This window comes from Otolemur garnettii, unplaced genomic scaffold (assembly GCF_000181295.1).
Source record: "Otolemur garnettii isolate 467f Iridium unplaced genomic scaffold, OtoGar3 scaffold00020, whole genome shotgun sequence".
NCBI lineage: Eukaryota > Metazoa > Chordata > Mammalia > Primates > Galagidae > Otolemur > Otolemur garnettii.
Genome location: NW_003852415.1, coordinates 18,392,596 through 18,418,421, shown reverse-complemented (window position 1 = coordinate 18,418,421; position 25,826 = coordinate 18,392,596). Strand labels below are relative to the sequence as shown.

Here is a 25,826-nt window from a genome sequence, read left to right as displayed (position 1 = left end):
ATGTGATTTAAAACAAATATATATATATATTCATTTAAGATACACATTCTTCTGAAGTGCACAGAAGACATTCTCCAGGACAGACCATATGTTAGGCCATAAAACAAGACTTAATACATTTAAGAGGACAAAAATCATGTGATGTTCTCCAACTACAATGGAATAGAATTAGAAATCAACAACAGAAGGAAAACTGGAAAACTCATAAATTTGTGGGAGTCAAATACCCTACTTCATATTAATAATCAATGGGTTAAAAAAGAAATCATAAAATTAGAAAATATCTTGAGATGAATGAAAACGTTGTAACATACCAAAACTCATGGGAGGGAAAACGGTTCTTAAAGAGAAATTTATAATTATAAATGCCTATGTAAAAAGTGGAAAGATCTCAAACCAATGACATAACTTTACTTCTCAAAAAAAAAAAAAAAAGAAGAAGAGCAAATTAAATCTAAAGCAAGCAGACAGAATCAAGGTTAGTATGTAAAAATTACTGAGAATTAAAAAAATTGAATGTTGATTCTCTCAAAAGATCAACAAAACTGACAAACCTTTAACCAGACTGGCCAGAAAAAAGATGATTCAAATTACTGAAATCAGGAATGAAAGAGTAACATCACTATGAACATTTATATGTCAATAAATTAGATAACCTACATGAAATAGACAAAATCCTGCAAAGGCACAAACCATCAAAACTGACTCATAAAGAAATAGAAAAACTGGGGTGGCCCCTGTAGCTCAAAGGAGTAGGGTACTGGCCCCATACACTGGAGGTGGTGGGTTCAAACTCAGCCCTGGCTAAAAAAAAAAAGAAATAGAAAATCTGAACAGACTTATAGTAAGCATTGAAATAGACTTATAGTAAGTATTGAAATAGTAATCAAAAAATTTCCCTTAGTAAAGCCAGGACTAGATGGCATTATGGTGATTTCTACTAAACGTGTAAAGAAGAATTGCACTTTATAAACACTTCCAAAAAATAGAAGAGTAAGGAACACTTCCTAATTCATTCTATGAAGCTACTATTACCCTGATACCAAAGCCAGACCCCCCCCAAAAAAAAATCAAGAAAAAGAAAACTATAGACCAATATCTCCTATGAATAAAGATACAAGTCCTTAATAAAATTCTCACAAATTCTAGGCCAGGGGTAGCAGCTCATTTCTATACTCTTAGCACTGAGGGAGCCTAAGGTAGGAGGATCTCTTGAGCTCAGGGGTCTGAAACCAGCCTGAGCAAGAGCAAGACCTCATCTCTACTAAAAATAGAAAAGGCATTGTGGCACTAGCCAGGCATTGTGGTAGGTGCCATAGTTCTAGCTACTCAGGAGGCTAAGGCAGGAAGATCACTTGAACCCAGGACTTTGAAGTTGCTGTGAGCTAGGCTGATGCTCTAGCACTCTAGCCCGGGCAAGAAAGTGAAACTCTATCTCAAAAAAAAAAAAAAAAATTTAGCAAACTCAATCTAGCAACCTATAAAAAAGATTATACACCATGACTAAGTGGACTTATCCAGGAATGAAAGCTGAGTTCAACATGAACTACACCACGTCAATAGAATAAAGAACAAAACTACATGGCTCAGTGCCTGTAGCTCAGCTGCTAGGGTGCCAGCTACATACACTAGAGCTGCGGGTTCAAACCCAGCCAGGCCTGCCAAACGACAACTGTAGCCAAAAAACAGCCTTGTGGCAGGCACCTGTAGTCCGAGTTACTTGGGAGGCTGAGGCAAGAGAATCGCTTAAGCCCAAGAGTTTGAGGTAGCTGTGAGCTGTGATGCCACAGCACTCTACCGAGGGTGACATAGTAAGATTCTGTCTCAGAACAAAACTATAAATCATATAAATTGAGGCAGAAGGCATGTGACCAAATCTAACACCATTTCATGATAAAAAGCATTCAATAAACTAGGAACAGAAGAAACTTCTCATTCTGATAAAGGGTATCAGCCTGAGAAAACCCCACAGTTAACACTCACACTTGATGGTAAAAACCTGAAAGCTACCCCCTCACTCCTGCCCAGTATCAGTAACACGATGCAGGTGCCTGTTCTTGTCCCTTCTAACACTGAACTAGAGATTTTAGCTAAGAAAATTAGGTATGAAAAAGTAAAGGGTGCTCAGATTAGAAAGGAAGAAGCAAATTTATCCCTAGCTGTAGATGACATGATCTCGTGTCCAGAAAATACTAAGGAATCCACAAAAAACCCATTAGAACTAGTAAGTTCAGCCAAGCTGTAAGATATGTGATCAATATACAAAATTCGGTTGTATTTCTGTATATTAACAATGAATTATCCAAAAATGAAATTAAGAAAACCATTCCATGTATAATATCATGACAAAGAAAAAGTATGTTTGTATTTACGTAATGAAAAAAAGTACAAGATTTGTTTGCTGAAAACTACCAAACATCACTGAAAGTAATTAAAGAAGCCCTAAATAAGTAAGAAGACATCTTGTTTATGAATCGAAGTCTGGATATCGTCAAGGTGGCCATATGCCCCAAGCTGATTTACCGATTCAAGGCAATCCTTATCAAAATCTCACTTGCCTTTTCTGGAAAAAAAAGGACAAGCTGATGCTAAAATTCATATGGAAATAAAGGAACCCCAAATAGCAGAAACAATCTTGAAAACAGAAGGAAGTTGGAGGATTTACACACTCTGATTTTAAAACTTACTACAAAGCTACAGTAAGCAAGAGACAGTAAAGACACACTGTAAAGATACATTGATCAATGGAATAGAATTTAGAGTTCAGAAATAAGCCCAGACATTTAAAGTCAATTGACAAGGGTGTCAAGACAATTCAATAGAGAAAGAATAGTCTTTTCTACAAATAGAATAGTCTGTATTCTCACCAGGCATCCTCATGTGAGTGACATCATCTTTAAACCCTAGCTGGCAATCCCTGATGCGCTGCCATGATGCCCAAGGAAGACAGGAGAACCTGGAAGTCCAACTACTTCCTTCAAATTATCCAACTTTTGGAGGATTATCCAAAATGCTTCATTGTGGGAGCAGACAACGTGGGCTCTAAGCCAACTTGGCAGATCCACATGTTCCTTCAAGGGATGGCTATTGTACTGATGGGCAAGGCCATTTGAGGCCATCAGGAAAACTACCCAGCTCTGGAAAAACTGCTGCCTCATACCCAGGCATTATGGGCTTTGTATTTACCAAGGAGGACCTCACTGAGATCAGGGAGATGCTGCTGGACAGTAAGGTGCCAGCTGCCCCATGTGAGTCACCTGCCAGCCCAGGATACTGGAATGGGGCCAGAAAAGCCTTCCTTCTTCCAGACACTAAAATTTCCAAGGGCACCATTGAAATCCTGAGTGATGTGCAGCTAATTAAGACCAGAAACCAAGCAGGAAGCCAGTGAAGCCACCCTGCTCAACATGCTCCTTTGGGCTGGCCATCCAGCAGTGTTTACAATGGCAGCATCTATGGCCCTGAAGTGCTGGACATTACAGAGGAAATGCTACATTATTGCTTCCTGGAGGGTGTCCGCAATGTTGCCAGCATTTGTCTGCAGATTGGTTACCCATCAAGTATCCTGTTCTATCATCAGTAGGTACAAGCAAATCCTGGGTTTGTTTGTGGAGCTGATTGTACCTTCCCACTTACTGAAAAGGTCAAAACCTTCTTGGCTGGTCCATTTCTCCTTATGGCTACTGTCCCTGAAATCATCACCACCACTGCTGATCCTGCTGCTGTCTCAGCCCCAGCCAATGTGGAAGCCAAGGAAAAGTCAGAGGATTCAGACTAGGATATGGGATTTGGTCTCTTTGACTAATCAGCAAAAGAGCAAACCCAGCCAGCTTTATTTGCAAAACAAGGAAATAAAGAATTACTTTTCTTTAAAAAAAAATGGTGCAGAGACAGCTAGATATCCATATACAAACGAACAAAAAATGGTCCTCTACTGCATACTATATACAAAAATTAAGAAAAAATGATTGAAGACTTAAATATAAGAGCTACAACTATAAAAAAAATGGGCACAATTCTTCATGATCTTGGATTAGGCAATGGTTCCTTAAAAGACATCAAAATCACAAGTGACCATAGAAAAAAATAAATTAATTGGCTTTTATCAAAATCAAAAACTTTTGTGATCCATAAGACACTGGTTCGAAGAAGTATGTAACTATATAAGAAGGTAAAAAACCTATAAAACGAAGGAAAAAAGTGTAAATCATATCTCTTTATGTCAAATAGACCACAAAGGTCTACTGTCCAGCATATATAAAGAGTTCTTACAATTTAACAATGTAAAAAACTCCAATTCGAGTTTTTAAAATGGGCTTTTGAATAGATAGGTTTCCAAAGAAGACATGAAAGGGCCAATAAGCATGTGAAAAAATGTTCACATCTTTAGTCATTAAGAAAATGTAACTCAAAATGATTTCACAGCCACAAGGATGACCATAACAAAAAGATACCATAACAAGTACTGGCAAGGATGTGGGAAAACAGGAACACTTACACATTGCCGTTGGGAATGTAAAATGCTATGAAAACCAGTCTGACAGTTCCTCAAAGAGTTAAATTATACAGTTACCATATAACCCAGGAATCTCATTCCTAGTCTTATACTCAAGAGGAATGAAAACATATGTCTCCACAAAAACATGAAATACTGAAATGCTCAGAGCAGCATTATTCATAATAGCCCAAAATGGAAACAATCCAAATATTCATCAAATGATGGAATAACATGTAGTATATAAATATAATGGAATATTCTTCATGCATGTGGCTGCAACATGGACAAACTTTGAAAACATGGGAAGTGAAAAGTCAGACACAGAAGGCTGTATGTTGCTAGATTCGATTTATATAAAATGTCCAGAATAAGCAAATCCACAGACACAGAAAGTAGATTAGTAGCTGCCAGGGAAAGGGGGGACAGGGCAGCGGGGAGTCATTGCTCCTGGGACTAGGAAAATAAGATAATGAAAAGGTTCTGGAATTTTATATTGGTGACAGTTGCACAAACATATAACAAAACCCCTGAATTATACAGCTTGTAAGAGTGAATTTTATGGTATCTTAACTATATCTCAATTTTAAAAAATTTCACAGTAGACCAGCCCTAGCTATTTTAGCTTTCTACATTTGTGCTTAAATCTTCCTAAATCAGTCAAGTGTATTTACTAAGAAAAAACCAACAAACTTATAGCCTACTTATAATACTAAAGAGAAGATGGTTAGCGTGAAATCAGCAAGTCCATCCAGGTACCCACCTCTGATGGGCATCCGAGACATCTGTTCTTCCAGATCTTTTCCCACCTACCTCTTTCTGGACCTTGTCATTTCTCATAAATGGCAGAAAGTTTTCCTGCCCTGGTTAGTGCAAAATTTTTTTCAGCCCACATCAAACTCATTTAGGTTGCTGAGAAAGGCCTGAGGCATTTTAGAGTTGACCTAAAACCCTACAATAGGGGAAGAATTCATTTTGGAATTGTAACCCTGGACACTTAAATGTCTAGGAATGTCTTTGCAGACATATACACATTCCACAATAGAGCAATAATTTTCTTATTTTTCTAGACGCCAAATAGCATCAGGTGTTTCTCTTCTTCGCCTGGGATGGGCGCTGCATCTGGTTCCAACACACCCCATGCTCTGGCCCCACTCAGGTACCCAGCATCGTGGCCCACCACATTCTCTGGGAAACAGCGTTCCAACAGCCCAGTCCCACTGCTATATTTTCAACTGCTGGATGTGATCTGTGAATGAATTGTGAAATCAATTTAATGTACAGCAGCCAGCATTTTCTTAAAAAGAAATAGAAGGCTCGGCGCCTGTAGCTCAGTGGCAAGGGCGCCATCCACATGCCGGAGCTGGCAGGTTTGAACCCAGCCTGGGTCTGCCAAACAATGACATCTACAACAAAAAAATAGCCGGGTGTTGTGGCCAGCTACTTGGGAGGCTGAGGCAAGAGAATTGCTTGAGCCCGAGAGTTTGAGGTTGCTGTGAGCGTGATGCCACAGCATTCTACCGAGGATGACATAGTGAGACTCTATGTCCAAAAAAAAAAAAAAGAAAGAAAACGAAATAGAAAATAGAGTGACTATGTGTAGTGAGAGTTAATTATTATTCCAGGAAACTTCTATTTCCTTTTTGTAGATATCCACGTATTGTGTAAAATACTACTATGGGTCAAGGTCAAAGTGTGGAAACTCCCAGATGCTCACTCTGGTCTCTGTTCTGTTGTTCACACTGTGTCACCCCTTTTCCTGCCTTCCACTCATTTGGCCTGTCTTCAGCCTCCCCATTGTTCTAACTCTTATAGAAAGCTGTTAACCCAGCCAGCCCATGGTGATCTCTCCTTCCTGTAACTGCTTTGGATTTTAAGAATATTTATGAACTATTGAAGCTTTACCCAAGTTGACATATAGTTTCATTACTCAAAGCCACAGTCTCCACCTCTCCCAGGTAGGCTGCAGACACAGCTGGTAATGGCTCCTGGTGCCCTCTGCATCAGTCTGGACCATACAATTAGCAGGAGGTGATATTAATACACTGTCCTAACACTATACTCTCCATAATTTGAAATTTTATTTATTATTTTGCTACCTAATTGCCCTGCATGTTGAAGTGTTGTAATCAAAGACCAAAGACAAGACAAACACTGGCAAAGCTCTGGCATCTGACTGAGTTCAAATCCAGGTGACTAACACAGCGCTGTGATTACTGGGCAAGGGGTACCCTCAAGCCTAGTTTCCTCATCTTAAAACGAGGGAGACAATCGTACATTGGGCGCTTGGGAACATGATCCTATTATTCAGTACATGGGCCATAGCAGAGTCTCAGTGAATAGCATGTCTCACCATTACTGTCAGGGCCATATGTCAACAGACACAGTTCCAAACATGATGGCACTGTCAGCCCATGGCTCTCAATGTTTGGCTTGGTAGAAGTCACCTGTATGAGTTTTGAAGCTAAACTGGAACCCCTCATAGGCAGGGATCCTTCCATGGTTGTGGAAGAGAGCAGAGTCCCCAGCCCAGCCCCTAACCTGTGACAGAACTTAACACTTACTAAATACATGGGAGGTCACAAGGGCCCCCCAGAAAGTCTGGGTGCTCAGATTTCTCTTTTAAAGTAGAAAGAACAAGATCAGAATAAGATCAGAAAAAAGATGATTTAAAACACACATTTTTAAAAAATTCAAATAATGGATGTGCTAATTACTATTTGAAAACCCATTCCCAGGAAGGGAGTCTTACATATTATGCCAATGAAGTTAGATACTTCCTGAGACCAGAGCATGTTGACAAGAAGCATTACTGGAATGGAAAATCACAGAGTCCTGATCAAGGTAAGGCGGTGTGGACAACCTGGAAAACACTGTCCCAGGCCATACAGGCACATGTTGAGGCTGTCTGGTACAGGAGTTCTGTATCAGTCTATACATCAGCTTCTTGTGAGTTTTGCTAATGTGAATTGGTCTCTCAAGACTTTTAGTAACTCTAGGTTGTAGGAGGCAGTCACTGTTCTCATCTGGTCAGCATCCATTACCCTTTAATGGTGACAGCATGCCACTTTTCCTTTAGGGATCCAACCCTCCATTCCACATTAGTCCAGGTAGTTAGACAGGACAGAATCTACCTCCTTGCTCTATGGGTGGATATGAGACTCAACTTTGGCTGATAGCACTTCCATAAATATTTAGTGCATTCATTCTCCATGCTTCGTACTATTCCAGGTACTAGAAGCCTAGCAATGAACAAAATGACATCTTGCCACCCTCTCATTGTGGGGTTTACATAGGTTCTGGGCTAGGTCCATGACCCAACAAGGAATTTCGCTGAGAATCACTGCCTCTTAACACCTATTGCCCCTTTTTACTAACAGAACTCTATTTTGCTTCAGACAGTTGGTTTCCAAATAAAGATCTCAATTCCCTAGGCTTCCTTGCAGGTAGGGGTGGCCATGGACAGATATGGACAATGAGACCTAAGTAGAAGTATACTTGGTGGCGCTCCTAGGAAAGCAAGTCTTTCACCCTCCCTCCTTGTTCCTGCTAGGGACACTCTGAAGGTGCAGGAGCTACTTGTCAACCTTGAGTACAAAAAAGCCACCTGATAAGTATGGACAACAGTAATGAGACATTGATGACAGACTGCAAGATTCCCTAATCTCAGGATTTCTTGTTACATGAGAAAAATAAATCTCTTCGCTTTTAATCTCATGTAGCTGAGAACAATCCTTACCTGAGGCAGAGGCACCACCTGCATACTGGGCTAACCCAACAAGATACAGGCTCTGATGGGGTAAAGCCACCCAGGATAAAGCCAACCCAGGAAAAGCAATGCTGAGATGGATGGTGTCTTTGGATGTCTAGCCTTGATGGAAGGCAGACTCTCCCAGGGAACCTGCCACCATGTGAACTCTTTGGCTTAAACAAGCCTAAGTTGGATTTCTCTAATGCTAGAAAAGCCAGTTCTTGTGTGAAATCATACAAATAGAGTTTGGTGCTGTAGGGATGGTGGACAATGCCCATCCCAAGGGGCGTCCCCCAACACTACCAGAACCCCTCCTGGCCCTCCACTGCCATCCCTCCAGGTGCAGGGACAATCGCCCATCCTGGACTCAGACTGACCTATAAACATAAAAGAGAGAATGAAGGGCTACTACTGATTCTTTCACTGGATGCTCTGATTTCTCTTTTGAAGTAGAAAATTACAATTTAATTATGTGAAAAAACATCTTGAAAATGAACTGTAACAAAACAGATGGCTAAGCATACTGGAAGAAAAATTAGGAACAGATGCAGTTGTTGATGAAAACCCTCAAACAAATTAATTTGGACAGTGAGCTAATTAGACGCTCCAATTCAGGGAGTGGTTAACTCGTGGTATGGGGAACGTTGGTATCACTGGATGATGTGGAGTAGGTTTTCATGGACCTTGGAGCTAGGAGTGTTTATAAGACCTGGAAAGTGTGGATTCCAGACCAGGGATTCTCAACCTTGAATGTGAATCAGAGTTCCCTGGAAAGCCTGCTAGATCCCCAGAGCTAATTGTTTGGCAGGTTGGGGGTGGGAGGAGAAGGCAGAGGCCTTAGAATTTGCATTTCTAACAAGTTCCCAGGTGCTGCTGATGCTGGGATATGTCCCAGGACCACACTTCGAGGACCACAACTCTAGATCAACTCCATTTAAAAAGAACTGAGATGCAATTAACATAATAAAATTCACCCACTTAAAGTATACAATTAGATAGTTTTTAGTGTATTCAAAAGCCATGTAACCATCACCACTATGTAATTCCAGAAGATTTTCACATCCCCAATAGAAACCCCACACCATTTGCAATTATTCCTCATTCCCTATTTCCTTCACCTTCTGGCAACCATTCACCGATTTTCTGTCTCTATAGATATGACTATTCTGGGCATTCCATATATGTGTATATGGAATGATTAACGTATGGTCTTTTGTATCTGGCTTTTCTCTTAGCCAGTGTTTCCCAAGTCCATCCACATTGTAGCATCTATCAGCACTTCATTCCTTTCTATAGCTGAATAACATTCCATTATACAGATATACCATATTATGCTTAACCATTCAACACTTGGTAGATACATGGATTGTTTTCACTTCTTGGCTATTATGAATAATACTATGAACACCGTCGTTGAAGGTTTTGTGTGGACATGTTTTCATTCCTCTTGGGTAAATAATTAGAAGTAGAGTTGCTGGATCATACGGTAACTCTACATTTCAGTCTCTGAGGAAGAGTCAGACTGCTTTCCAGGGCCTCTACCATTTTACATTCCCATCAGTAATTCATGAGGGTTCCTACGTTCCCACACCCCTCCCAATACTTGTTATTGTTCCTCTTTTTTGATTATAGCCATTCTAGTGGGTGTGAAGTGGTACTTTACTGGACAGTTTATTTGATCTGCATTTCTCTAATAACAAATGATAATGTACATCTTTCCATGAATTTATTGGTCATATATTCTTTGGAGAAATGTCTATTGAAATCCTTTATCCATTTTCAAATTGGGTCATCTTTTTATTGTTGAGTTTTAAGTGTTCTATACAGATACACACACACAAACACACATACTGGATACTAGATCCTTATCAGATATACAATTTGCCAATGTTTTCTCCCATTTTTTGGTTAGAAACCATTGCCTAATTCAAGGCCACAGATATCTATGTTTTCTTCTAAGGGTTTTATAGTTTTAGCTATTACATTTAGGACTGTTTCATATTGAGTTAACTTTTATATATACTGTAAAGTAAGGGTTAAACTTCATTTTTTAAAAAAATGTGGCTATTCACTTGTCTTAGCACCATTTGCTAAAAAGACTATTCTTTTGCCCATTGAATCATCACATTATCCTTTCCCCAAAATCAACTGACCTTAAATGTATACGTGTATTTCAAGACTCTTGATTCTATTTCATTAATCTATATGTTTATCCTTATGCCAGTACCAGACATCTTGATTGCTAAATTTTTATACAATACTAAGTTTTAAATTCAGGAAGTGTGAATCTTCCAACTTTGTTCTTTTTAAGATGGTTTTGGTTTTTCTGGTCCCTTGCATTTCCATGTGAATTTTAAGATCAGTTTATCAGTTTCTGCAAAAATCCAGCTGGAGGTTTGATAAGAACTGCATCAAATCTAAAGAGCAATTTGGAGACTACTTTCATCTTTTTTTTTTTTTTTTTGAGACAGAGCCTCAAGCTGTCACCCTGGGTAGAGCGCTGTGGCATTACAGCTCACAGCAACCTCCAACTCTTGGGCTCAAGCAAGTCTCCTGCCTCAGCCTCCCAAGTAGCTAGGACCACAGGTGCCCGCCACAATGCCCAGCTATTTTTTGGTTGCAGCCATCATTGTTTGGCGGGCCCGGGATGGATTCAAACCTGCCAGCTCAGGTGTATGTGGCTGGCGCCTTAGCTGCTTGAGCCACAGGCACCAAGTCAGACTACTTCCATCTTAAAAATGTTAAATCTTCTAATCCCTGAACATGGGACATCTTTCCATTTATTTAGATCCTCTTTAATTTCTTTCTACAATGTTTTACAATTTTCAGTATATAACTTTTGTTAAATTTCTAAGTATTTTATTCTTGTTGATGCTATTGTAAATAGAATTGTTTTCAATTTTAAGATTGATAATTGTTAATACATTGAAATACAACTGAATTTTGAGTGTCAATCGTGTATCCTAAAAGTTTATTAATTATAATAGAGTCATTTTTGTGTGGGTTCCTTAGGATTTTCTATACACAATATCATATCATCTATGAAAATAGAACTTGTATTTCCTCTTTTCCAATCTGGATACCTATTTATTTTTCTTGCCTATTTTCTCTGGCCCTTTAGCACAATGTTGACTACAAGAGGTAAGAGCTACAGTTTGATTTTGCTCCTGATCTTATAGACAAAGCTTTTAGTTCTTCACCAGTAAGTCATCTTTGAGGTTTTCCTTGATGCTCTTAGTCAGGTTGAGGAAGTTTCCTTGTATTCCTAAATTTTTGAGCGTTTTTTTTTTTTCCACCACTAAAGGTTTTGTCAAATGCTTTTTCTGTGTCTGTTCAGATGATCATGTGGTTTTTCTCTTTATTCTAATAATGTAGTAAAATATATTGATTTTTGTATGTTGAACCAACCTTCCATTCCTAGAATAAATCCCACTTGGTGAACACTACTTTATAAAAGGAAATCCAAACCCCATGAACTAATGGCCAATGAACTACCCAAAAGCTCAGACATAATCAGTGGCAGAGCCACAACTAGACTCTGCTTCCCTAGTCAGTGGCCTCCAAGTTGCCCTTTATGGAGAAGGAAGGAGAAACAGGTAGAGGTGGTAGTACTGACAAGGCTGGATTAATAAACAACCACCTCACCGTCATCCAGTATTTGAAGTTATGCCTCACACCTTAGAGACTACTTTCACAAATGTTCTCTCTGTTCCTCTGATCAGTTTTGGGGGCTATTCTTCCTCTTTCACATGTAAGTAAACTGAAGTTTAGTGAAATTCAGTGACTTACTTATGCCTCTTAGACAATGGGAGGAAATACCAGGTCTTGAATGCAGGTCTTCAGAGTCTAAATCCTGGGTCCTTTGAACTACACTGTTTGCCTGCCTAGTGAGTCCCCTGATTTCAGGGCCCATGAATATCCCTCTGCTTCTATGGCTGGCATGTGTCAACTGTCAGAAGAGAGTCTCGTATTTTTAGTTTATAGATTTGACCTAAACAGAGAAATTCTCTTGAGATGGGGAACCATTAAAGTTTTTCCAATCTCTTATTCTTTGAGGTGAATAAATTTTAGCATTGATAATTTTCAGTTATTTTTATTACATTTTTGTTATATCCTTAAATTAAAACTTGCCATTAAATTGACTATTTTCTAAGGGGTACTACTACAGTTTTGTAGCTATCAGAAAGACATTTCAGGTTCAAATACCAGCTCTGCATCTGCCAGCCCGGTGACCTTAGGAAAGGCTTTAGCCTTTCTGTATCTCAGTTTTCTCATCTGTAAAATGGGGATGACAAGACTCAGTGTTTCACAGTGTTATTGTGAAAACAAGCCAATACCTGTGCTGTGTTTAGAATAGTGACTGAGGCTATTTTGAGAGTTATTACTTGATTTTTAGCTGCTGCTGATGTTAACAACCAGATTAACTTATACTTATTGAGTATCTGCTACTATCAAGCACTGGGTTGGGTTTAACAGAGACTGAAATAGGCTCAGAGAAGGTGACATGTCCAAGGTCACACAGCTAGAAGTAGCAGACCAAGGACTCAATTCCCTGACCATCCAATACCAAAGCCTCTTGCTGATAACTGCCCTATCTCCTGGATGGCATGTTTTGATGCTGAGGGCACTAGAGCAGTGAAGAGAAGTCCAGTAGGAGGCAGGAGAGGATAAAACCTACAGCTAAACTCAGTTGCCATGCTGAGGTTTGGGGGGAAGGGAAAGAACAAAAGAGATGATACAAAGGAAACATCAGGTATCAGCAAGGTCAGAGGTAGGCCCTGCTAGTGCTGACACACAGATGGAGGCTGTCAGCGCTAGGTGGACAGAGACATCAAAGACCCGGGAAGAGACACTTTCATGGCTGCCCCACGTAGAGGCCTGGGAAGCTCTTGCGGGCCCTTCCCAAGGGAGACAACCTTTGGTTGGCCTCCCCCTTGCATCGGCACAGACTGGTACCACTGGCCAGCCTGTGGAATCCTGTTCATGCTGCCTCATGGAAGCAACTGCCCTTACGGAGAACAACAGGTCAGACCTGCCGACCAGGATCTCCCAGGCAATGAAGAAGCCAGGCCCAGAGCTCCCCCAGCTGGTGTTAATCCCAGGGACCCTCACCCCAGAATTGCAGATGTTCCCACAACCTCCACTCTGAGGCTCCAAGTCCAGCTTTGGAACTGGATGGAAACAGGTACCAGATCTGGAAGGCTGTTAGGAGTTGGTGCACCATTTCCTTCATTCTCTAGATAATCCCAAATTACAGCCAGTGGCATTGCACACTACACAGGGATCTCAAGGCTACTAGGAAAGAGAGTTGTCCTATCCTATCACTCTTGACCTTGTGGCACTGGATGGACCCTTACTCTCTCTGAGTCTCCACATCTTCAATTGTGAGACAGTGAAAAACTGTCCCTGCCAAGCTACCTTGAGGAACCAGGTCAGACTAAAGGAAACAGAAAGTACAGAGCACATTGTGCTGTCTCTGAAGGCCTTGCCTTGCATCGCAGAGACACCAACGGAATCAGAGACACTTGCTGCCTCTCCACTGCCCACTCGGCATAAACACTGAGCACACCAGCCGGCAGCAGGGCAGGGCCGCCTAGGTTCCTGGTGTTCCCACACCCTGCAGACTTGGCAGCTGGCCTCCTTCCTCCCTTTCCTTCCGGCTACCCCTTGTGTTCTAGCATGGACATTCCAGCTCAGGACTGGCATGGCCCTCCTAGCCAAAGTGAACAGAGGAACCAGTCAGAGGGCAATACGTTGGGGTCTGGACGACCGGGGGTGCCAGCCCTGAGCATGGTACTTAACATGCTTATGTGGGGCTTCCTGTGCCTCAGTCTTCTCTCCTGGGAAATGGGGGCCCCATGAGCTGCCCAACTGTGCTGTCAGTACCAAACAAGATTCTGAGCACAGTGTGGGACAGAGCAGGTGCTTGACAGGGGCTGCTCTGCACAGCTCTAGGTGGGGACCTGCCCTCTTCTGCCTCCCTACAAAGCTCTGAAACTGCACAGGTTCCTTAGTGACCCTGTGGTCTGGTCCAAGTCAAGTCCTTGGTGTCGACATCCTTACTGCTTTTCTTCAACCTCACTACACCCATGGGAGATGACTTACAGACTTGGCCCCTGCAGCCCTGTATTACAACCTACTTCCAGTGTATCTGCAGATGCTGGAAAGCTAAAGCTGACATCCCCCAGAATGTTTGGGAATCAAATTAGGCTCACTAATTTGAAAAGCGGAATCGTGGCCAGACGACCCTGCTGCTGCTTTGAGGCAATACTATCCAGCAGGGCCACAGGGACAGTGGCTTTTATTGCAGCAACAGCCACACACCTTTCCCTATAAACTTATGCAGTAGAACGTCCACAGCTGGCCACCTCCTTAACTTGACCTAATTTTCATAGACCGGACATATACCACATGAATGTATCAGTACAGTAGGCCTAGTTCCTTATGTTGATCAGTTTTCCATAGTCCCTTGGGTGGTTAACTTATAGAGCTTCTACTATATTTAAAGTCCCTCTTTCAGCAAGCAAGGGAGTCCTTCTGTTCAGGACCCTGACATGCCTGATCCTGGGATCACCTCCCACCTCCCCTCCCAGCTCATACTGCATTGCCTAGCCAGAGGGATGGGGGGTCATAGAGCAGATTTCCAGGACAGGTGGCTTGAATGCCTGCTTCTATCTGGTCGAGACTGTCTCTCAGGTGAGCCACTGCTCTTCTCTGGGCCTCACTTTCCCTTTGGAAAATAAGAAGGCTGGTCAAAAAACTTCTAAGATCCCATTGAGTCAAACGGGATTAAGAGGCTATTTGTTGCTGATCACAGAGAACTTCAAAAGATATTGCCTTTAGTTAGATAAAAAGTCCTGAGCCTCCTTTTCCAGGATGTTCTATTTGTTCTTTAAAAAGCCACTCATAGTCAGAAAGCAGAAACAACCCAAATGTCTATGGGTTGATGAATGGACAAAATGTGACATCATCTACACAATGGGACATCTGACCATAAAAAAGAATAAAGTACTGAAGAATGTTGCAAAGTGAACCTTGAAAACCTCAAGCTAGGGAAAGCAAGCCAGTTACCAAGGCCACACATTAAATGATTCTATTTACATGAAGTATTTAGAATAGATAAATCCAAAGAGACAAGAAGGAGATTAGTGGTTCTAGGAACTGGGGGAGGGTGGAAAGGGTTTCTTTTAGGGGTGACAGAAATGTTCTAAAACTGATTTTTAGATGGTTGCACGACTTTGTGAACATACTGAAAGCCACTGAACTGTATACTTTAAAGGTGTGAATATTATTATAAGTGAACTATATCTGAAAAAACTTATATTAAAAGGATGCTCGGCCAGTGTGTGTTCTAACTGGTCTGTGAACTGACACCTCAATGCTGCCAGAGTGACTGAGAAAGACACTTCTTTAAAATCCTGACCTTGGCTTTTGAGACAATCAACTGAATGTGGAATTTCTCTGGTGGCTTCTGAGGCTGAGGCAAGAGCAAGATCATTTCCACCGCAAAGCGCCCGTGTCTCCGGGGGCCTGGAACAGGCAGGGGCTGTGCAGGGAATGGCACATGTAAATGAGCCCGCGGTGTCCACAGTTTCACTGCTGCATTTGCACAAGTGCGGAGCAGCCAAGAGGAAAGAACAGGTGTGTGGGGGGCGTCCAGGGTTCCTTTCTGCGACACCCCATTACTGAGATTAGAAGGACAAAAATCACCTCTCTCCTCCCAACCCGCATAGCTCTCTCAAGAGCTATCTAGAATTGAGGAAGCTGGAGGTGATATGGAGAATACGCCCTGAAGGCTTCCCCAGGCCTTCCCATTGTCTGTAGTGGGGTTTGTTATAATGAAGGACAAGAAGGCTGAGTGGTGCCAAGTCCTGAAGAGAACATGCGAGATCCCCAAAGGTCCACAATTCAACCCAACTCAACAGTTTACTCAACCCAGGCACAAGTTCTTCGGCACCCTGCAGATAAACCAGAAGATGCTAGCACCCTGGAGAGAGGTAACCAGTTTCCTTCTGGGCTCCAATAGAAAGGAGAGCCAGGAATCCGCTGGCTAGGCTGCAGCGCGGTCCCCTGAGCACACCTGGGGTCTGGGGTTAGAACGTCAGTGCCAAATCCCACCCCTGCCCCTCTTCCTGTGTGACCTTGGGCAAGTTAGTCTCTCTGTGCCTCAGTTTCTTCACTTGTGAAATGGGAGAATGATGGTATCTATTTTCCTAAGGTTATCAAGAGGATTTAATCACAACAGAGCTAAAGCACCCTACCTGGCCCAGAGCAAGTACTTGGTAAGTTTTTACCTCTTGTTACCGTTCCAAGAATGTCCAAAGGCCTGGACTTTTGAGAAACACACTTATCCCACGGTTTCCTCACTGAAATAAGCTGAACTGTATTCTAAGCTGAGGGAATATACCTAAGGGCACATGCTGGCTACGTGACAGCCTGGGGCTCATGATCTGCTCCCATTTGGCCGGGCCCTTGCTGGTATTCATAGCTGGAAGCCCAGGTAGAAGAATGAGCACTTCTCATGCAGTGGCTGTGTGACTTGGGAAGTCCCATGCCTCTCTCAGCCTCAGTTTCCCTCTCTATAAAAAGGGGCTAATGATACTACTCCCTCACAGGACAATTAGGAAGATGAAACAAAAGTGCATACAGCAAGGAGGCAGCTCTACCCAGTGGTTAGTTAGCTCGGACTGCTCAGGGTGGACACTGCTCTCCACGTACTAGCTGGGAGACCACAGGCAAGTCACATAATCTCTCTGGTATTCTCTTTCCTTCTCTGTAAAGTGGAGATAGTATCACGTCTGTGATGCACCATAGTGAGGCTTAAATGAAAGGATACACATACAGGTCTCAGAACACAGTGTGGCACACAGAGTTCTTTGAGATCCTGCTATGGACTAAACTGTGCCCTCTCCTTAATTGGTATGCTGCAGCCCTAACCCCCAGGGTGACTGTATTTGGAGAGTGGGGTCCTAACCCAATAGTAGCCTTCTAAGAATAGGGTGACCTCTCTCTCTCCCTCCATGTGCATGCACCAAATAGGCCACGTGAACACACCACGAGAGAAGGCGGCCGTCTGCAAGTCAGGAAGGAAGCCCTCCAGAAACTGCCCATGCTCGCAACCTGATCTCACACTTCCAGTTTCCTGGAAGAAATAAGTTTCAGCTGCTTAGTGTATGCCATTGTTATGACAGCCCAAGCTAAGACACAGCCCTGTAAGAATCCCCTATTTTTTACTTAGTCCCTGACATATGCCAAGTCCCCAGTCAATGTCAGCTGCAATAATGAAAGTGGCCATGAAGGCCAGTGTGTTCCACTAAGCACTATGAATTTCCTTATCCTTCAGGGGCAAGAGAGAAAAGTCCTGGCAGTGGGCTGAGGTGTGGGCCTCAGTGGTCTTGTAGGAACACCCAGAATATAAGCTGGTCATAGATAAACAAAGCATATCAGGGCCTTCCCTGAGGACTGTGAGTGACTGTTTCAGGGCAGTGCCAGGACTGCTGACTGTGGTGTCTGTGGGAGAAAGAGTTCTTCTTCCTCTCCCCCTGCCAACAGCCAGCCCCAAGGGTCTAACTACCAGTGTGTGAAGTCAAAAGTGGAAAGAGCACAACTGTATTTGGTGTCCACATACAAATCTACCATCAGACCAGGTGGGCACAGAGCAGGGTGCGGCTGGGTGTTCCTGGGCTGGGCCCTGGCAATCTCAGCCATCCCTCATCTGCTGGGCAGAGCAGGAGGACAGCAGGCTGGGAGCACCCTCTTCCCCACCCATCGACTGTGCAGTAAGGGAGGGAGACAATGGACAAAGCATATCACATCACTATCTGCTTAGATTTGCCCTGCAAGACTGGAAGCTCCCAGATGGCAGGGACCTTGGCTGTCCTGTTCCTATCTGGATCCTCAGAGCCCAGGACAGAGTCTGGCACCCAAGTGTCTACTGGCCAAGAGAATATCTGGTCTGCAAAGTGCCTGGAGCCCAGCACCTGGCACATAACAGGTGCTTAGTACACATTCATTCTCCTTCCTTGACCCCTGGAATGACCGACTGTTCCAGGCCCTTCGGGATTCAGGCACCTGTGACCCTTCTGGAATACCGCCTGTAGTCCCAATGGGGAGGATAACAGCAGCCATGTGTTAAAGCACACTATGATCCACATTAACTTTTACTGAACACCTGCTGTGTGTCAGCAAGCAGGGACCTGGACTAAATGACATCATTTACTGTTCAGATCGCCCCTAGAGGTAAGTATACTGCCCCCCGGCCCCCCTTTGTGGATTAGGAGCAGAGGCTCAGGGAGGTGAGGTGTCTTGCCCAGAGCCACAGAACTGCTGAGTGCTGAGATTTAAACCCAGGGCTCCTGGACTTTGAGCCAGCCACCCAGCCCGTCCCCAGAAACAGAGAAGAACTCCATCAATATGGCTAGACTCATTCCCAGACACAGGAAACTATACCAACTCTAGGCTGACCAGTGGGACAGCCTCTCTCCTCTTTCTGTAACGCTGATGTTGTGCCTCCCTTGGCCCCCATGATTCTTTCTAGGGGCCCAACCTGAAGTAGAGTGGCACTATCCATCCCTGAGAAGTACCCTCAGGGCTCCCTTCCACCCCTTCTGGGAAACCCAACAGGTGGGTGAGTACGTAGGGAAGGGCCTGGAGCAGGATACATGGGATTTCTCTTGGGTACAGAGTCTCACTGACTTGCTCCAGCTTTTGTAAACCTCTGTTCACACCAGGTTCAATTTTTCTTGCCATTGTAGATACCCAAACTGAGCAGCGGCCGAGCAACTCCACACAACTTCCTTCACTACGGAAGGGGGAGGAAGCACAGGAAGTAACTTGTGGTTTCCAAGGGCAACACCTGGAAACACATCCGCAGGGACACAAAAGGATATAGAAGTCCTGGCCTCCGCCTAAGAGTGAGGGAAGATAAGCTCACAGGAAGCTTGTCTATGAGCTCAGCCCAGGGAAATGTCCTGGAGCCACTGGCTTGAGGAAGAAGGTGGCCTCCTAAGCGAGCAGCCCTGCACCCCAAAGAAGGGCAAAACTCCACAGAGAAGGACTCAGGAATGCAGAGACCCTGGGAGCAGGGAAAGCCAGGGAGCCAGTTGGGCCCAGCCCTTGCAAGATAGCTGTATCTAAGCTTCCCACCCCAGGAGGTGACCTTCCCAGAGACCTCCACAACCACTTGTCTCCAGTATAAGCACAAGGCAAAATGGAGGCTGGTCCTGGGTCCTCTCCCCCAATCCTGCCAAATTTAAGGCTTAAAGGAAATGAAGAAATGAGTCGTCCTTATGTGCTAGTCCCTGTATTTTGGGAAGAGCCCCTGGGTAGCTGCAATGAGTGTGTCCTGGAGACTCACAGGAAGCCTGTGACCCCACATGGAGTCTGCACTTTCACCATGGCAAACAGAGGCAGAGGATCTCAGCCTGGTAGGCCCCTGCCACCCACCTGGAGGCAGGCGCTCACACAGAACCAGGGCAAGAGGCAGGGCAGCCTCTGTCCCTGCAGAGCCACCTCCCAGAGGCACTCAGTGAGCCCAATATTAAATACAGAATCCTTTTCAGAAAATCATCAAGTTTTCTAATTCTGCTGCCTTTCAGAATAGTGAATACCAAGAAAAAGTCCTCTAGGAATGGGACTAAACAGCTCTGGCCTTCATCTCCCACCTAGGACTGCAGATGATCTCATGGAAGGTTTGGTTAAGGAAGGCAGACGTGGTGGGTTCTGGGACCCTCTCAGACATGCACATCTGAATTCCTTCATTTGACAGATTATCTACCAAGCACCTGCTCTGTGCCAGGCCTGGGAACTGGGGACACAGCAGTGATGCAACAGACAAAGGTACCTGCCCTGTGGAGCTGACACGTTAGTAGAGGGTGACATAAAAGATAAGAAAAATATAAAATATTTCAGATGAGGTGACCGAAGAAGTCCATACTAATAAGGCGACATTTAAGCAGAGACCCAAGGGGGGCAAAGGTATGAGCCATGTAGATAACTGGAGTGGGGCATCCCAGCAAAGGGCAGGTGCAAAGGCCCTCAGATAGGAGCACTCCCAGTGAGCTATAGAAACGACACTGGGGAGGAAGCCAGTGTTACTGAAGCAGAGGGCAGGTGGTGGTCAGTAAGGAGCAGGCACTTGGGTGATTGACAGGCCAGACTCCAAGTGAAGTCTGAAGGGCTTGGGGCTGAGTCTCTGTCTCATCTGACTTATTTAGGGTAGGAGATGTCTTCAAATATATAAAGTGTAACTGTCTAAAAGCTATTTGTGGCCTTAGAATATCCCATTCCAGAAAGTAAGCAACGCACAGGCAAAGTGGCTTTCCTGGGCAGCAAGGGTTGAGAGAATCTGAGGAAGTCCATAAAAGTAACATTGGTTGCTTTTTCTTATTGTGAAAGAAGCAATTGTCCTGAACATTTCAGTGCGGTCACTAGGGGTCACTAGTGCTTCCCAAGCCAACAGCTGGCCTGTTCTGGGGCCCAAGGCTCTGGCCTTAGCTCAGCACTGACGGTGGATTCTCTGAGTGCCTCCTGAGTGTTCTGGTGCAGCATGTCAACGTGGTGCACCAGCTCTCCATGGCCCTCCAGGTCCAGGCCTCTACTCTGAAGACCTGGGCTTGGTTGCAATGGAGCCCGCATGCCCCAGCACCCTCCAGAACTCACCGGGCATGGAGAAGGGGGACAAGAAGGCAGCCTCAACCGGCACCGGCTCTGGCTCTGGGGGTGGTGGCTGTGGTGGCGGGTGCTGCTCCTGATCCTGCGGAGGGTCTTCTGGGTTTTCCACAGGAACATTCCCGTTCTCAATGTTCTCGGGTCTCCCATTCTGAAGCGGCTTGCTGCTCACACCATTAGCTGAGTTGATCAGTCGCTGCCGCTGGGAGGACAGGAAACCAGTCAGATACCAAGGTTTGTGATAAAAGTGTCACTCTATTGCCCTGGTTCCTAGAATACTGCCCTGGAAGATAGGTTTGCCCAAGAATCAGCCTAAGGACCTTGAAATCCATCTAAATTACTGTTCATTTCTATTTGATGGTTACCAAGAAGCCTTTGAGGATTTATTGGAGGGTCTCAGCCTCCCCTTCTCAGTGCCAAATCTACAACCTAGCCCATGATGCCAGCAAGAGTGTTACAGCTACCTGAAGACAGTACAAGGAAAGCCCTGCAGGATTTTTGTAATTTTTAATTTCTTTTTAGGCATGTCATACAAAAAGTGTACTGACCTCAAGTGCACAGTTCAGTGATGGTTTACATCAAGATAGACTTGTAGAACATTTCCAGTCCCATAGCAGAGATAACCAAGGTAACTACTATGCTGACTTTCATAAACATCTTCATCTTCATATAAATGGATTCAAATATTACATGCTATTTTGATTCTGGCTTCTTTCATGCAACTTAATGCCCCTGAGATTCACCCACCTTATTGCATGAGTCAGGAGTTGGACATTTTTTATGGCTGTATAGTATTCTGTTGTATGACTAACTCACATAGTAGCCCCTACTTGTTGATGGCAATGTTTTAAAATTATTTTTATTAAATCATAAATGGCAATTGGTTATCATGAAGAATACAGTTACCAACACATGTGTACATGTCTTTTTGTGGACATATTTGTTCATTCTTCTTGGGTATTTACCTGGGAGTGGGAATGACAGGTCATAAAGACAGGTGCATATTGAACCATTTTACACTCACACCTGCAACGGATTAGGATCTCAGTTGTTTCCCAGCCTTGTTAATGCTGGATACCATCAGTCCTTTCGATTTTGGCTATTCTGATGGGTGTGTGCTGGTGCCTAATTGTGGTTTTAGTTTTCATTTCCCCAACGACAAATGATGTTGGACATCTTATTGGATGTCCTAGCTATTTGTTGAGCCTTTTCAGGTCTTTCACTGAATCTAATGAGTGTGTTCTCAAAGGCAAATGTCCATGATCAAATCCAAGCCCTGCCCTACCCCCATCTCACTGTGGCTATTGACAAAGGCTGCCTCTCTTCTACCCAAGCCCAGGCCCATGGGTTTCTGCTAAACCAGGCACTGATAGAGACCATATTTCAAGAAATCAATAGTTTCCACTTTCCTAAGAACCTACCTGCTTTTGCACAGTTCACTGTTTCTGGTTCTCAGCAAAAATATTTATGAATCACCTTTAGGTTTTACGGGAGATGACTGTCACGCATGGGACACATATACCCCTGCCCCACCAATTACTTCAGCAGGAGGCCAGGGAACAGGAAACATGTCCCCAAGACAACATTGGTTGTTTTTTTTTTTGAGACAGAGCCTCAAGCTGTCACCCTGGGTAGAGTGTCAAGGCATCATAGCTCACAGCAACCTCCAACTCCTGGGTTCAAATGATTCTCCTGCTTCCGCCTCCCAAGTAGTTGGGACTACAGGCGACTGCCACAACACCTGGCTATTTTGCAGCCGTCATTGTTATTTGGTGGGCCCGGGCTGGATTTGAACCTGCCAGCTCAGGTGTATGTGGCTGGTGTCCTAGTTGCTTGAGCCACAAGTGCCAAGCCTCCAAGACAATATTGTTATCACTGTGTGCCCAGCACCTATCCTGGGGTGAAGTTATGGGGTGAAGAGCAATTATCACTTAAATGATTTCTATTTACTTTATTTCTCTAAAGAATTGACCATTTAACTGCCTTCATGTTGGTTTTTGGCAGGGACTCCTAAATCATGAAGTCTAGGGTGGGGTGGGAATTTTTAATTTTTCCATTATAAAGAGTCCATAATACTTAGCTCACCAAAAAGAACAGAACGATCTCTGCCTGAGACTCAGGTCCAGACACTGAGGCATAATATTTTGCTACCCAAGTAAAGTTAAATGGTAGGTCACCTTCAGAGTCTGAAAAAACTAGCTATGCAAGGAAGGAACTGTAGTGGAGGTCTGACTTAGTAACATGCATGCTGGCGACTGGGCGGAGTGGCTCATAACTCCAGATTAATTGGAATCAATAATAGTACTTAGAAAAATATCTAAAGATAGCTCAAGTTGTATTAACATAGGGACCCGAGACCCAGAAAACCACTCTCAGTAATGGTGGCTTAATCCTAAGAGCCCAGTAAACCAGTTCACTTACTTATTAGTTGTTGGCATTAAACATTGTGGAAAAGAGATGGGTTAAATTGGTGTGGGCCATCAGGGTCCACAGGGTTAAACTAACGTTGTGATTAAACCAAGGGAGGTGAAAGAGCCACATGTTGGGAGGGACACACCAGAAGGTATCCGTAGGAGAGCAGCTGGCTGGGGAGGGAACCCTGCCACCATTCCAGGGATGTTACGTTCAAAGAGACAATTAGGGGTGGCAATTGCTGCGGATATTTGTGGGGCTGCCACGTGGAGAGGCAGGGGATAGATGTTATAAGGGAATAAAGAGATAGAAGGAAGGGGCTGGGGATGTGGACCAGGCTGACCCCGAGGAATGCATGCATGTTGTCTCTGAGTCTAGACTCATATTTGGGTTAGAATCCCTCCTCTGCCCCTTAATTGTGTGGCATTGTGCAGTTTATTTCACTTCTCTGACAAATTAGAAATATCACAGTGTCTTAGAGGAAGGTCACAAAGAGGATTAAAGCTGTGGCACAGGTAAAATGTCCTGCACCTGCCTGGCACATAGCAAGTGCTCAGTAGATTATAGTCAGTTTTGTTGGCTCAAGATGACAGCATCCAGGTATAGCACAGAGGGGATGAAGGAGGTGAGTGACCAGGTGAACAGGTTCACAGGAGTGGGGGGACCAAAGGCAGGTGCATTTCTGGGCCCTGTTGGTAACTTACCACAGAGGCTTTGGGTGAGGACTGTCAAGACAGATCAGGAGCAGCTTTGGAATGAAGGAAAACAAAGCCGTCCTTCCACCTCCCATACCCCGCCACATACCCAGCCTCCCGCAAACCCTCTCTTAGCTGCTTTGCCCTCTTTGATAATGAACAAATAAGGTCATCAACCCCATAGGCATTTCTGCCATGGAGTAATTTTGGCTTTGCAAACATCTCTGTAATGTTCTGGAATTAAAATGACTGAAGAAATGAGACCAAAGGGTCCTAATGAAGAACTGGGATACTGAGCATCTTGTGGGCTTTATTCTCCTTAACTCCCATTCCGTGAAGAATTTCCCTAAAGCCACTGTTTAACTTTCAGGCCTAGATTTCAGTATTTGTCACCAATGTTTTTAGAGCTGAGTATATCCTGTCCAATAGCCTCAGATCAAGGAGGTTAGTGGTACAGCTGAAATTAAAACTCAGAATTGCACCCCTCTGGCTCCCTGTGCTACCTTTCAGGGCAGGTCAATTCCAACATGGTACAAGATGAATTTTATCAGGAGCTTCAAATGTTTGGGGCACAACCATTTTATCAACTTATTAAAATCTGTTCTTTGCCTGGCTGCACATAACAACTGTTCAAGTTCCGACCCCCAGTGAGTCCAATTATCACGCTCATGAAATATTGCCTGGATTCGGTCAAATTCCCTTGATTCAAATTTTACTGAATTGGACCAGAATGATGTATAATGATTCAAATCTTGCAAAGGTGTTTCCCTTGTTTAGTATACTTTCCACAGAGAGGGCCCGTTGTGTATGTTCAAAATACAGAAACTTTAAGCATTATGAAATATTGTTCTTGCATGTAATCTGTGTGCTAACTACTAATTATTAGCTAGCAAAGTGTGAAGCCTGATGGCCACTGTGTACTTCTGAAAGTAAAGACTTAAAATTCCAGTGTGCACAAATGCAGCAAACCCCGGAAAAGTTGGGAAGCAATAGCCTGTTATCTTTGCTCTCCTATTTGCGTATTAAATAATATTTAAAAAAAATTTTTTTTCAAATAAGATAGACAAAGCATAGTAGAGGAAAGAGGAAGTTCCCAGAGGCCACTGTCAGCATCTCAAGTTTTCTTCCAGAGTTTTTCTGTCCATAGAGAACAGATATCTTTTTTCGTTCTTGCCCTAACTAACATTTTAAAGAAACAATCAATCCTTCAAACTGGCTTTTCTGCAATTAATTCTATTCTACTGCTTACTTAGTGAAACATCTCAGGCCCATGCCTGTTTTAAAGGAAACTTTCTGCCTGTGGGCGATGGTCAAACTTCTAGAGGTACCAGAGTTTCCTTCCTTAAACAGGTGCACCATGAGCGACCTCGGGAGGAATCCAAACACGCCAGGGTCCCCTCTGAGCCCACCAGGGGCTGCTCACTCTCACTGTCCTGTAAACAAACTTACCTCATTAATTATGATCCTGCTGGCCATCCGCAGTCGGGTCCTGGGCCCAAACTTGTTGGTGATCATTATGCGCAGGCCTGCTTCCGGGAAGCTGAACTTGGGCGGGCTGGAACTCATGAGCTCGTCCACCATCACCACCGGGCTTTTGCCATATTGTGGCTTCTCCTTCACTATTGAGCACAAACTATGATTAGCAGCGATCCCTCTGAGGACAGTGTCCAAACGCAGGGGACACTGACTTCCCCTTGCTTTGGGAACTCGCCTAGGCGGTGGCCCTGGACACCAGCAACCACCTTGAAGTCTGGGTACCTGGCTTCAGCTCCTCCCAGCCGTCAAAGTGGTACCTAAGCTCTGA

The 25,826-nt window shown here is 43.9% G+C and overlaps 1 protein-coding gene and 1 pseudogene across 2 annotated transcripts in view; one reads left to right on the top strand and one right to left on the bottom strand.

Annotated features, from left to right (window-relative positions):
• SLC24A4 (solute carrier family 24 member 4) overlaps positions 1-25,826 on the bottom strand; it is a 152,642-nt gene that overhangs the window by 12,311 nt on the left and 114,505 nt on the right. For both annotated transcript variants that reach the window (XM_003786994.1, XM_012803439.1), the window contains exons 11-12: positions 25,472-25,641; positions 20,907-21,117 (exon numbers count right to left, since the gene is read on the bottom strand). In XM_003786994.1, coding sequence (XP_003787042.2) covers positions 20,907-21,117; positions 25,472-25,641 — 381 coding nt within the window. The remainder of the gene's footprint in view (positions 1-20,906; positions 21,118-25,471; positions 25,642-25,826) is intronic.
• On the top strand, positions 2,934-3,805 carry LOC100952708 (annotated as a pseudogene).